General features: G+C 59.2%; 5 protein-coding genes across 5 annotated transcripts; 2 read left to right on the plus strand and 3 right to left on the minus strand.

The window, feature by feature from the left end:
• Nucleotides 1–1,555: 1,555 nt before the first annotated feature.
• IUM83_15981 (NADP-dependent malic enzyme) lies at nucleotides 1,556–3,508 on the minus strand (the record flags this gene model as incomplete). Its single annotated transcript, XM_067940832.1, has 3 exons — nucleotides 1,556–1,636; nucleotides 1,709–3,241; nucleotides 3,323–3,508. The coding sequence occupies 3 exons, from the start codon at nucleotides 3,506–3,508 to the stop codon at nucleotides 1,556–1,558; spliced, it is 1,800 nt and encodes a 599-aa protein (XP_067781886.1).
• A 2,757-nt stretch (nucleotides 3,509–6,265) lies between these two features.
• Nucleotides 6,266–7,300, plus strand: IUM83_15982 (Mitochondrial Carrier (MC) Family; the record flags this gene model as incomplete). Its single annotated transcript, XM_067940833.1, has 1 exon — nucleotides 6,266–7,300. The coding sequence occupies one exon, from the start codon at nucleotides 6,266–6,268 to the stop codon at nucleotides 7,298–7,300; it is 1,035 nt and encodes a 344-aa protein (XP_067781889.1).
• Nucleotides 7,301–7,497: 197 nt separating this feature from the next.
• Nucleotides 7,498–8,355, minus strand: IUM83_15983 (YbeY/UPF0054 family metalloprotein; the record flags this gene model as incomplete). The annotated part of the gene is made up of 4 exons (XM_067940834.1): nucleotides 7,498–7,657; nucleotides 7,746–7,924; nucleotides 7,999–8,104; nucleotides 8,234–8,355. 4 exons carry the CDS (start codon nucleotides 8,353–8,355, stop codon nucleotides 7,498–7,500), a joined length of 567 nt encoding a protein of 188 aa, XP_067781888.1.
• Nucleotides 8,356–11,038: 2,683 nt separating this feature from the next.
• On the plus strand, nucleotides 11,039–12,655 carry IUM83_15984 (NADP-dependent malic enzyme; the record flags this gene model as incomplete). The annotated part of the gene is made up of 1 exon (XM_067940835.1): nucleotides 11,039–12,655. The coding sequence occupies one exon, from the start codon at nucleotides 11,039–11,041 to the stop codon at nucleotides 12,653–12,655; it is 1,617 nt and encodes a 538-aa protein (XP_067781946.1).
• A 159-nt stretch (nucleotides 12,656–12,814) lies between these two features.
• Nucleotides 12,815–13,207, minus strand: IUM83_15985 (NADP-dependent malic enzyme; the record flags this gene model as incomplete). The annotated part of the gene is made up of 1 exon (XM_067940836.1): nucleotides 12,815–13,207. One exon carries the CDS (start codon nucleotides 13,205–13,207, stop codon nucleotides 12,815–12,817), a length of 393 nt encoding a protein of 130 aa, XP_067782001.1.
• Between the last annotated feature and the right edge of the window lie 177 nt (nucleotides 13,208–13,384).

Below are 13,384 nucleotides of genomic sequence, written 5' to 3' on the forward strand. Positions count from 1 at the left end.
CTTCGCCAAAGGTTGTGTCGCCAAGAGTTTACCTTACGACACCCCCCGAGCCCGTCGCTCCAACAACACCAATAGCTCAACCTCCCGCCCCTCGTCGTAAAAAAGCCCCAACGGCGAAGCGAGAGCATCCAGTGCCGAACAGTTCACTGAGTGATGCAACTGGAGCCCCGAGTTTCGATATCCCAGCAACTATAATGACTCCACCGAGACCAGAGACAGCAACGGTTGCCACGTTGACAGACGAGCTAGTATCTGCACCAAATCTATTGGAGATTCTAGTGCGACGATGCCAGGAAGCTCGTATCAATATGCTGGAAATTTTTCACAAGCTAGATCCCCAACAGCGAGGATTGATCAGCCGAGAGAGTTTTGGTAGTCTCGTTCGTGTCATCGTCGGGGCTAACGCGTCTCGCATAGAAGATGAAGCAGTCCAGACGTCTCTCCGCATTTCTTCAAACGACTGGGTAGTGCAGGAAAATCAAGTATTCCTAAAGTATGGCGGGTTCCTGGACGCATATGAGAAACAATACCAAGTGGAAACAGCCCTACTGGGCTCAGGGGAAGTTGTGCAAGTCAAACTGATGATTGACGACCTTATCCGCCACGACAGGGCATACCTATCGCACCACAACGTCTCGGAGTGGGTACGGGAAGGAAGTGAGCGAGCTGCTGCAGAAGTACAGAGAACCTCGTCCACGGCCTCGGGCCTCAACTTTTCTGGCGACGAAGTTGCTGCCACAGTATCTCCTCGCGTCCAACCTGCGCTGGGGAGCGGAACATCAGGCACTCGAAGCGCTCCCGACTTACAGGCCAGCGAAGAGGATTTAATCTCACCTCGAATGAGGGCTAAGAAGGACCGGGCACGAGAAGAGTGGCTGCTAACAGCAGAAAAGGCTCGTGTTCTTGCCAGGAGGCAGCAGCACTGCTTGAAATCACTACGAGATATTGCGACACGAGCAAGAGCGCACATCGTAGCTCGCAGGAGCGCTACTGCGTTTCTTGTCATGGTTGCTCAGAATGCGCGGCAGGAGTTGAACTCACGAAAATTACGGTGCTTAACAGCAAGGCGGGATGGAGTTCCAGAGGAAACGCACATAGAGCAGGAAGAACGGGGCAATAATGCAATTTCTCCCTCACAACTTGCCAGCGAGACCAACACGAACAGCAATGACAGTCACATTAGCTCAGTCAGGAAGCTTTCGGAGCAAACATACGAATATTCGGTACAAATGGCAATTTCCCGGTTACAGCAACATGCCGGGTTTGAAGATGTGAAGGTGATAGCTGCTCGCTTCGCTGCTTTCTGCCAAGTACCTCCATACTTCCTGAACATCCATAGGGCTGTATCGGGGAAGCCAAGTCAATCAGCAATCGACTAACGGCATCATGAATATAAAACACAGTAGTTCGATAACGCTTTGTGAGAAATCGTACGCACTACAAGTGCATTTTTCAGGAATACAATACATGCTGTCCATTTCACGGCAGCAATTTGACGTCACTTGCAGTACTTCTGCTCCCCCCTCGCAGCAGACGACCGCGCACATACAGATGCTCACGGGTTGTACATGAAGTTGCGCAAGTATTCGGTCATGTTCTCCGGCTTGGGAACGGTGGCAAAACCTTGTTCATAGCCCTACAAACACGAATAAACAAATCACCGTTAGTTCTCTGTTCTGAGCGACAACATGTATTCGAAGTGACGTACGTATTCAGCGACGGCCACTGCGATCTTGAGTGACACCTCCCGGATTGAGGACAGTGGAGGGTAGACGCAGCCAGTCTCCAGGTCGGCAGGTGTCGTGAGACTTGCGAGCGTCTGGGCAGCGATGATCATGATTTCATCGTTGACGTGGGTCAGGCCAGCCGCGACCACACCCAGACCAACACCCGGAAAAATGTACGAATTGTTGCCCTGGCCAGGAACGCAGCGCTTGCCGTTGATTTCCACGGGGTCGAACGGGCTGCCGCTGGCGAAGATGCACTTGCCGTCTGTGAACGTGTACGCCTCCTCGGCCGTGCACTCGGCCTTCGAGGTGGGGTTGCTCAGCGCGAAGATGATCGGCCTCTCGTTGATCTCGCTCATCTTCTTGCATACCTCGTCGTTGAAGGCCTTGGCAATGGTGCACACACCGATGAGAGCCGTGGGCTTGATGCGATCGAGCGTCTCAACCAAGTTCGGACATTCGGGGGCGTCGTGAGCGTATGGCAGTTTATGTGGCTGCAGGGACTGCTTGCGAGACTCTACCACAAGCCCGCGCGAGTCCACCAGCCAGATCTGCTTGCGGGACTCGTCCACCGACTTGCCAGTCTCACGCGAGATAGCCATAGCAATGAGATCGGCAATGCCCGTTCCAGCTGTTCCAGCACCGAGGAAAACGAACTTCTGCTCGGAGATCGGCTTGCCCGAAAGAGGCACAGCAGCCAGCAGGCCACCGAGAACGACCGAGGCCGTGCCCTGGATGTCGTCGTTGAATGTGCAGTGAGTGTTCTGGTACTTGCGAAGTAGAGGGAAGGCCGTCGAGTTGCCGAAGTCCTCGAACTGCAGCAGCACCTTGTCACCGTACTTGGCCTTGGCGGCGTTCATGAACTCGTCCACGAGCTGCTCAAACTTCTCGCCGCGCACACGCTTCTGGCGCAGACCGATGTAGAACGGGTCGGCCAGGTACTCCTCGTTGTTGGTGCCGCAGTCGAGCACGACGGGCAGGCACATCTGAGGCGGCACGCCGGCGCAAGCCGTGTACAGCGACAGCTTGCCGACGGGGATGCCCATGCCGTTGGCGCCCTGGTCGCCCAGGCCGAGGATGCGCTCGCCGTCCGTGAAGCAAATGGCGCGGATGTCCTTCTCCGGCCAGTTGTCCAGGATCTCGGCGACGTGGCCGATGTCGTTGATGGAAATGTACAAGCCGCGCGGAGTCTGGCGGTAGATGTGGCTGAACTCCTGGCAAGCTTGGCCGACCGTGGGCGTGTACACGATGGGCAGCAGCTCGACCGTGTTCTCCATGAGCATGCGGTAGTACACGTCCTCGTTGGTGTCCTGCATGCTCTGCAGGAAGATGTACTTCTCAATGGGGGACGTCTTGCGGCGCAGCTGCATCATGGCGCGCTCCGTCTCGAGCTCGATGGAGGTGACTGCCTCGGGCAGCAACCCACGCAGCTTGAACGCCGCGCGCTGCTCCTTAGTGAACGCCTGGCCCTTGTTAGCGATGGGCGTGCGCATGACCGCGAAGCCCGGCTGCGACTGGCGACGACGACACACAACAAGGTTCCCTCGTTAGCCGAGGGCGTCGAACGAGGAGAGAAGGCCGCCGTCGCCACGCACCATGGAGAAGTCTTCGGCCTCGTCATTGTGGGCCAGCGCCTCGGCGGCCGCGGAGCTCGCGGGCCGCTTGTTGGCGATCCTCTTCAAGGCCGTCGAGGGCCTCTCGGACGCGACGAACGAGATGGCGGCGCGGGCGGCGGTCGCTTGGGTCCGGCGGGAGGCGGCGCTGCGCAGCGTGGAGATCATCGTGCCTGGGGCGAAGCGGATTGCAAAATGAGCTCAGCTCAGCTCGGCCGGCGAGCGCGTGTTGGGCCCTATCCATCCGCGCGGATCCAGCTTCGACTTTGACGTGCCGCGCGACGTGAGACAGACCCGGCACCGCCGCGAGACCGGTCTCTGCGGCGTTGCCGTACTTTCGATGGCGCGCGCCGATCAGCGAAAGTGCAGCCGCAGAAACACGGGCGCTGCTTGGAGGCGAGGGGCTGTTTGCGCGTCGCCCCGGGAAAAAGCTCGTGGCATGGGGACCAGCGTCAACCGTCCGCGGACAGCCTGCCGTTCGCGGCGCGTGACTCGGCTGCGTGGCAGCCGGCGATCAGAGCAGCAGCGAGCGCCACAAGAACGGCAGCACGCCGGGCGGGTGCACGTCGGCCCAGCCCATCCAGGCGATTGATTGTCGGCCCTGCTGGTTTCACGCAGCAAACGTCGTGATTCCGGAGAGCACCACGAAAACGTTTCTCTCAGCTGCAACCGCGCACCGCGGTCGTCGCTTTAAACCTCCGTGCGGCTGCATCTCACAGCGGAAATTTGTGCGGGCGTCGTATTGCCTGGTCGCCTGCTTCCAATGTGTTGGGTTCTTGTTGTCGACATGGTGTCGCATCTGCGCCGCTGCCCTCGTTCTCTCCTGCGCTGAGTGGTGTGTCCTTGAGTTCACCAGTGTACACAAGGCTTAATTTGCTGAACGGCATCGCGGGCTCGATTGAAAATGAGGCAGTTGATATACTACGGTGGTATGTCGGTCGTGTTGGGAGCAATGCTTCGATAGACACCACAACCAAACTTCGCCTTGTACATCCCAAGAGTATGCATTTTATTTTCTCGGAAACCATGCAAGTCGCCGCAAAAGCGAAACCTTGGTCGGCTTCTACCAGCAGCCCCCAGATACGCCTTCTACGAATGCACAAGGCAACGCAGTCCATTTCGCGAGTCGCGAGTTGCTTTGTCACGATGAGTCAGCTTCAACATGCCGTACCGCGGTACATGAACGCGAAAAAGCGACGCTTGCTGTGACCAACGCGTAATTCACAGGCTCAACACGTGGACGGCTGAACCTGTATTCGCGAAGCTTCAATGATCAACCAATTTAGGAAGCGTCCAGTCCTCAAAGGTGAAGGCGTTGACGCACAAACGCCGAGGGAACAGGCCCTGCCGCGATTCGACGGTCGTTCTCGGTAGGCAACGCTGCAGGCGGCAATTGTCAATCTCCATCAGCGATTCGGCTGTTCTACAAATGTCACCAACGACGAGGTCGCCACCAGTTCATGAGATTGCGAGGTTACGGCGCCAGAGATTGCACCGATGGCAGTACAGTACTTACCACACAACTAGTGCCCTCCAACATTCACTTGTATCGTCGACACCACACACGAACTCCAGGAGCGACGAGTCCATTTGCCATGGCGGACAGGTGGCAAGCTTATCTCCGCAACGCGCAAGGAGTGTGGAACCCCCAAGAAAATGGGCTCAGGAGCCACCACCAGCTCCAGCCTTCTTGTCCCGCTCGGCACCCAGCACTTGGATGAAAGTTCCAGGATGGAGAACTGGACTGGAAGCGCGACGCTTGCTAGCAAGCGAGCGACGCGTATCGGAAGAACGACTGGAGACACGCTGGCAAACTCGGCAATGGATGGGGCGCGATTTGCTCCCAGAGAGAGAAACGCGAGGACAATTCTGCATGTGAGTCGAGTGGATTTGCCTCCGACGCAGGGATATCCGGAGCACTACAGTGCAGCCGCGGCTCTCGCAAAGTGAGCGCGATTCTCCAAGTGACCGCAATCGGAAAGACCGAGTTGTGTGAGAGGCTACCGGTGGCGCCTGCAACTTGCAGTACGGCGACGCGCATTCACGCGTCAGATCACCAATGGGGACACTTTGACTGGCTGCGCTGCGCGTTGGGGACGTTTTGGCCGGGCTCCCTCGCAGGCGGGATTTGACTTGAAGCAGAAATACGGCCAGTTGTTGTCTGCTTGGTCGTCGCGGGGCACTCGCGCGTGGCCGGAATAAGTGGGGCTGAAGCCATGTGTTGCGGTGGTGGCGGACCTCCGGCGATCGCCTCCCGCGCCGCCGGCGGCGGCGGCGACGCCAACACCGACGCTACCGGGCATTCCATGTAAGGCCTTCGCTGACACATCCGACCAAGGTGCTGACGGCCATCCATTTTTCTGCTTGGAGACCGCCGCAACGGTTCGAAAAGACTTGTTGGTATCCGAGTCAAGGGGGCCAAGCAAGACAGGCAACTGCGAGCACTACACGCAGACATGCGCACCGCCGACTGCAGCCACTATCCCTCGCGCAGGACCACCGGCGCGGGCGGCAGGAATCGCCATCAACTGCGTGTGGAGCCGATTCTCGGCCGAACGGTGACGTCGCGGGCGTGGCACTTGAAGCTGAAGCGCGCGTTGCGCAAATCGCGCCCCGCAATAAGTGCGCCGCCCCACCACCTCGGCAGCGCGGAGCGATGCGAGTGTGGCGAGTTTGACGAGCGCTCGACAAACCAGGGCAGGAAGAGATCTGCCGACGCCCAGCGATTGCTCACGCCGCTCCAAAGACACACGTGGCCGCCGCGTCGCCATCTTTTCGTCACGCGCGCATACAGAGGCCGAGTGAGCCCACTTAATCTGGGCCGCTGCCCATCCTCTTTGAGCTTCAGCCGAATCCAAGCGCTACGTACCCCCCTCCTTCCTTCCGGCAAGCCATTGCCCAACTCGCCTGCTCGCCAACATCGCCATGCTCTCTCCTTCGCTCACCAGCGCCGTGACTGGCTCCGCCGTGTGGCACAAGGACCGCCCTCTCCACCCGCTGGCGCTCAGCGCCTACCGCGCGCCGCACGTGTACAGCCCCCTGGCGCTCAGCAAGAAGAAGGAGCACGCGCCCGAGAAGGCCGGCGTGAAGCTGCTCGTGGGCGCCGGCGTGTGCCTCACCTACGAGTTTGCGCTGGGCCACTACCTCGAGTTCATCAAGATCATGAAGCAGACCAAGCCGCAGTTCTCGTACCTGCACCTGACCAAGGAGATCATGCACGCCAAGGGCCTCGTGGGCATCTGGGACGGCTTCTTCCCGTGGGGCGCGCTGCAGGGCGTGGCCAAGGGCTCCGTCTTCGCCTGGGGCCACTCCATCGCGCGCACGGCGCTCACGCCGCTGGTCCAGAGCGACAAGATCAGCAAGGGCACGTCCGAGGTCATCGCCGGCGGCATTGGCGGCGGCTTCCAGGGCTTCGTGCTCAGCCCCACGCTGCTGCTCAAGACGCGCGTGATGACCGACCCGGTCTTCCGCGAGCAGATGACCCCGCTCGAGACCATGTCGCGCTCCATGCGCATCGGCGTCAAGGTCATCCACAAGGAGGGCGTGGCCGCGCTCATGAAGGGCTCGGGCATGTTCTCGGTTAAGCGCGTGGCCGACTGGTCCACGCGCTTCTTCTTCTCCGTGCAGGCCGAGAACCTCGTGTACAAGCGCAACAACCCCGAGCGCGTGCTTACGACGAGCGAGCAGGTCATCTCATCGCTGCTGGGTGGCCTGGTCAGCGCGGCGGTGACGCTGCCCATGGACGTGCTGGTGGCGCAGATCCAGCAGGCCTCCAAGGCCGGCGTCAAGGTCTCGGTCGCGGAGCTCTTCCGGCAGCAGTACCGTGCCGGCGGCATCAACCAGGTGTTGACCTTCGGCACCACGGGCTTCGTGGCGCGATTCGTGCACGCCAGTTTCACGACGATGATCATGAAGACGGCGACGAGCGTGGTGTACGACATGGTCGAGGGCCGGAATTAGAGACCCGTCGACTAACTTCACCCAGCTCTTTGTCCTTCCCATTGACGAGTGCCTGAGCTCCTGCCTGGCACGAGAGCTTGGTGCACCGATAGAAGGAAGCACCGGTACATGCCGATAACCCAAACTATTCACTTCACCTTACTGCTGCTGGTAATGTTGAAGTTGCATTCGCAGTCGTCAAAATGAGTTTGCGTAACCTACGATTGCTGCTTCTCCGCTGTCTCGGCGTCGGTTGCTGCGATCATTGAGCTATCGACTGGGGCGAATGCAGGCGGGAGGAACTGAGCGTAGCGATTGAGGATGTAGTTCTCAGCCTTTTGCATGCGTTCGTAGTCATCGTCCAGCTCGTGGTCGTATCTGCCCAACAAACAGTATAATACAAGAAGCAAAAACGCAGTTCGTCAGTCGACGTGCAACAGTCTGAAGCCAAAGCCGCTACTCTCACCCCATCAAGTGGCAGAGCCCGTGTGCCATCAGCACCGGCAGTCGCTCCTCCAGCGTCGTGATTTCTTCGAGCTGCGGGTCGTCGCACTGACGCCGTACATACGCCGGACTGATGTAGATGTCCCCGAGATAGCGCTCCTCTTTCGTCTTGACCCGCGGGAATCGTCCAGGCGCGCGCACCTGCACTCGACACAGTCCAAATGCTGAGCTACCGTGGCCAGTCAATCGCCTGCTACACGCCGGCGCTGTCTTACTTTGTGGAACGGGAAGGACAGGATGTCGGTGGGTTTGTCCTTCTTACGGAACCTGCGGTTGAGCTTCTGCACGTGGTCGTCCGTGGTGAGCATCACGCCGACGTCCCTGTGCATCGTCGTTGGCAGCAGCACAGCCATCGATGAGAACGGGGACCACTAATACGTCCAACAGTATGGAGGCGGGCGACTTCAATGCGCTCGAGCGCGGTCGATTCTTGTCGGTCGCCCCTCCTACCAGGGTCCTCCGGGGCAGTTGAGGCAGCGCACCATGGCCTGCACCTGGGCCTGGAGTTTGAGCAACGCGCGCGGCGACAGCGCCGCGCTTGTGCCGGCGAGCGCCTTGGCCACCTGCACCATGATTGCCGAATGTGATAAGTGAACATACTTTAATCAAGTCAAGTCGGGATGGCGCGCAGGACGGCTAGACTGGGCTAGAGATGCGTGCCGTAGCGCCAGGATATCTACGCCCGTTGGCAATGAATGGGCCACTCCTCAATATCGCTACGTGTACGGTCGATGGGTCGGCCATGGTGTTCGCTCATAGAGCACGATCTTATTCTCAGACAAAACGAGTGTCGTACAAATGTGTGTGCATCAAAGTTGATGCATACAAGAATGCGTTTTCGCTCTGCTACCTGTAGGTACATGTATGTGCAGCATTATCGTGGCCACCACTTCGCAGTTCCTCCAAAGGGCAGGGTTGCCTCTCTTTTGACCTGCGGCGGTTGGCTCTCCACGGCCAGGTGGCCCATGAACCGCCGATCAATGCGCGACAAGATCACATGGACACAAAGCTGTGGGCTGCTTATTAGCTGAATTAGTTGCGGGGCTTGGGCGCGACAGCAGTGCACTCTGCGCGACGCCTTCGTAGCGAGCTTCGCCGCCGTCGGAACTTCCACCAAGACGACTCGCTTGCACGATTTGGATCACTAGGAACGCGCCCGCCGCTGTCCGCCCGCCCAGCTGGTCCAAACACCCCGAACCAGCAGCGTCGACGCCGCCTCGTCAGGCGTTGGCGGAGCCTGCACCACCAGAGCAGCAGCAGCAGCAATAACGGCGGCGACGGCGAAAGCGCAGCGCGGCGACAATACTGGTGGTGTTCCCGGCCGCGCTGCCTGGTGCCGTCGGCACCATCGCACTTGGATTGTTAAACGACGTGCATTTATACGGTACTTCCTCTCGGAAAGATCGGGCTCCGCTAGTCGAGCCCCGGCGTGACACCGGCTCAGCGTGAGCCAACTTGCAGCAGCCCGGCGCCGCCAGGCGTCGATAGCAACCACTTGCAACGCAAGCAAGGTGGGTCGAGAGCGAAAACCAATATCTGCAGCAGACAGATAGCTAGCTGTATGGATTGCGGACTGCGATAGTTCTTCCGCGCGTAGCACCTTGCCTAGGATATTATGCAAGCGAGAAGCCCCACATCATGTTGCAATCGACTGCCGAACATGTTGGCGCTGCATATTTTTCGTCCATGTCGATATCTACGTATGCACCTTAGACCCTGGTTCACGTGGGGAACGTGTGCTTGACAGTTAGTACTGCCTGCACCGTGCAGCGACCAGCAGCGAGTTGAGACGCACGCTCGTCCTCCAACATCCGCTTGCTGTCTTCGCAAGCACACCTTGCGTTGCGTTGCGATTGCAGTCGTGAGGACGGAGCCCTAGACCAGAGCCTGGTGGCGCAACGGACAAACTAGCCACTGCCGCTCACGACGCCTTCTTCCGAGGACTCCCACGTGCAACTTGTCGTATGGCGTGCGTCGGAATCGCCGTCCGACCGTCGCCACCCTTCCATCCCGTTGCCTTCAAGCAGCGCTCCGCGCCACCAGAACGCGATCGTGGCGGCAATCCGTCGCGAGGAATCGGAGCGCAGCCCGTCGGCAAGCGAACTGTTCGGTCGAATGCAGTAAGCGGCCTGTTCACGCTGTTTGCACATAACCGGTTCCGTCCGTATAAACGGGTCATGTGTGACGCGGCGTCGTCGACGACCCGGTTTCGGTTTAGGGTTAGTAATAAAACCCACTCCAGAGACGGGCGGATCCAAAAAAAGCCCAGGATGAAAAACCCAGGCTGTGCAGCTTTGTTGAAGCGGGGCGCGTGTAAAATGAGACCAAGCAGCAAAGCTGCAAGTGCAGGGCAGCGTCCATCTCGACAGCTGAAGTCAGCGAGCCCCTCTCTGTGCTGGGCCCGCCGCAGCACTCCACGTGTCGTGTGGAGATGGAGGCCTCGACGTCACTGCACTGCAACTTGCTTCGCAAAACTGCGTCAAGAGGAGCCAGCCCAGGGTGCTGTTGTCGTGCCGCGGCGACGGAGACCTGCGCGCCAACCATTTCCGCATCCAGGCAATATTGCTCTGATACCTCCACCGATTTTAATCGTGCAGGAGGCCACGCACGCAAACACTTTCGCATCAAAACGCGCCTACGGCAGCAAAAAGCTGCGACCCAGCCCAAATTCGCTGCGGTTTACGGGGACCGACCAGCTTACGTTGCCTGTTCGCCAGAAAACGCGAGGCTGACGTCGCCTGCTGCCTGCCGTCGTGATGCAGCGCCTCGAGGTTAAGCGGGTCAAGGCGCGCACGAACGCGGCCGGCAAGCAAACTGGCCGCCAACGCGCGCTGGAAACGCGCATTCGGTCAGCACCAAGCAGCATGTCCCAAGTCTAAAAACCCAGGAGACCCGTTTCTGCGCTGTCTGTGAAAAACCCAAATGTGACAGCGCTTGTTTGGGAGACCAAACGGTATAAGAACGCATACCTCCGCAACATGAATCGTATTTTGAATTTACTGCATTCATCCAAGGGCTACAAACAAGAGTGCAGTAATCGATATACCCGTCCAAATCGATCCATGTTTCTTATATAGAGTTGAATGGCCATACAGTTTCGACCGTTTTGAGCCGCGCCCCTTCACAGACCCAGGGCAGAAACGCGAGCGAGCCAAACTGACGTGGCTTTGGGCTCCGCTTCATTCTGGTATTTGCCGTCTCGCGCAGACCTCGTCTCCTTCTCCCCCCAAGCAAGCACTCCCTCCGCTCCGCAAGATGGCCGGCCCCGGATACACCGCCATGCGCACGCCCATCGCCAACAAGGGTCTGGCCTACTCGGAGGAGCAGCGCCAGCAGCTCGGCCTGCGCGGCCTGCTGCCGGCCGCCGTGACGACCACCGAGTTCGAGACGGAGCGCGCCATGGCCGCCATCCGCCGCAAGACGTCGCCCATCGAGAAGTACATCTTCATGCAGAACATGCAGAACACCAACGAGGACGTGTACTACCGCATGCTCATCGAGCACACGCCCGAGCTCATGCCCATCGTGTACACGCCCACGGTGGGCCAGGGCTGCCAGGAGTTCAGCCACAACTACGCGCAGCTCCCGCGCGGCCTCTTCATCTCGGTCAACGACATTGGCCACGTCGCCGAGATCCTGGACAACTGGCCGGAGAAGGACATCCGCGCCATTTGCTTCACGGACGGCGAGCGCATCCTCGGCCTGGGCGACCAGGGCGCCAACGGCATGGGCATCCCCGTCGGCAAGCTGTCGCTGTACACGGCTTGCGCCGGCGTGCCGCCTCAGATGTGCCTGCCCGTCGTGCTCGACTGCGGCACCAACAACGAGGAGTACCTGGCCGACCCGTTCTACATCGGTCTGCGCCAGAAGCGTGTGCGCGGCGAGAAGTTTGAGCAGCTCGTGGACGAGTTCATGAACGCCGCCAAGGCCAAGTACGGTGACAAGGTGCTGCTGCAGTTCGAGGACTTCGGCAACTCGACGGCCTTCAACCTGCTCCGCAAGTACCAGAACACTCACTGCACATTCAACGACGATATCCAGGGCACGGCCTCGGTCGTTCTCGGTGGCCTGCTGGCTGCTGTGCCTCTTTCGGGCAAGGCCATCTCGGAGCAGACCTTCCTGTTCCTCGGAGCCGGTGAGGCCGGTACGGGCATTGCCGACTTGATCGCCCAGGCCATCGCTCAGGAGACTGGCAAGTCGGTGGACGAGTCCCGCAAGCAGATCTGGTTGGTGGACTCGCGTGGCCTGATCGTCGAGTCCCGCAAAGAGTCCCTGCAGCACCACAAGCTGCTGTTCGCCCACGACGCCCCCGCGTGCCCGGACCTCCTGTCGGCCATCGACCAGATCAAGCCCACGGCTCTCATCGGTGTTTGCACGATTGCCAAGGCCTTTAGCAAGGAGGTGTGCCAGAAGATGTGCGAGATCAACGAGCGCCCCATCATCTTCGCGCTGAGCAATCCCACCTCGAAGGCCGAGTGCACGGCCGAGGAGGCGTACACGTTCACAGACGGCAAGTGCATCTTCGCCAGCGGCAGCCCGTTCGACCCCGTCGTGTACAACGGCAAGCGCTTCGTGCCTGGCCAGGGCAACAACTCGTACGTATTCCCTGGCATTGGCCTCGGCATCGTAGCGGCCGGCCTGACCCACGTGGACGACGAGGTCATGATCATCGCGGCCAAGACGCTGGCTGGCCTGACCACCCCTGCTGACCTGGAGACTGGCTGCGTGTACCCGCCGCTGTCCACGATCCGCAACGTGTCGCTCAAGATTGCCGAGGCTGTGGCCGAGTATGGCTACGAGAAGGGCTTCGCCACCGTCCCTAAGCCTGAGAACCTGACCCAGTACCTGAGCGAGTTCATGTACAACCCCTAAGCACTCGGTGCTTGCGCTGCAGTAGTTCGCACAACAACATCCTCTCGGAAGGACCCCTCTTTCCAGTGGTAATTTAGCGTCAGTGTTTTGAAAGTTGAATGCATTTATATTGAAGCCATCACGATGCCGCTTATGTTTGTCAGTCACGACTTGAAATTCTTAGTCATGTGATACATACCTGTAGAAATCCTCCACCGACTTGCCAGTCTCACGCGAGATAGCCATAGCAATGAGATCGGCAATGCCCGTTCCAGCAGTGCCAGCACCGAGGAAAACGAACTTCTGCTCGGAGATCGGCTTGCCCGAAAGAGGCACAGAAGCCAGGAGGCCACCGAGAACGACCGAGGCCGTGCCCTGGATGTCGTCATTGAATGTGCAGTGCGTGTTCTGGTACTTGCGAGGTAGAGGAAAGGCCGTCGAGTTGCCGAAGTCCTCGAACTGCAGCAGCACCTTGTCATCGTACTTGGTCTTGGCGGCGTTCATGAACTCGCCCCCGAGCTGCTCGAAGCGCTCGCCAACCGTGAAGAAAATGGCGCGGTTGTCCTTCTCCAGTCAGTTGTCCAGGATCTCGGCGACGTGGCCGATGTCGTTGGCCGAGATGAAGAGGCCGCGCGGGAGCTGCGCGTAGTTGTGGGCAACCCTGTCCGTGGGCTCGCTTGATCACATCATTCTGATAGGACACATAATCGTGATCACATCATGATGACTTTTTACACTTTGGTCCGGGAG

This window comes from Phytophthora cinnamomi, assembly GCF_018691715.1.
Source record: "Phytophthora cinnamomi strain GKB4 chromosome Unknown Contig112, whole genome shotgun sequence".
NCBI classification, from domain to species: domain Eukaryota; phylum Oomycota; class Peronosporomycetes; order Peronosporales; family Peronosporaceae; genus Phytophthora; species Phytophthora cinnamomi.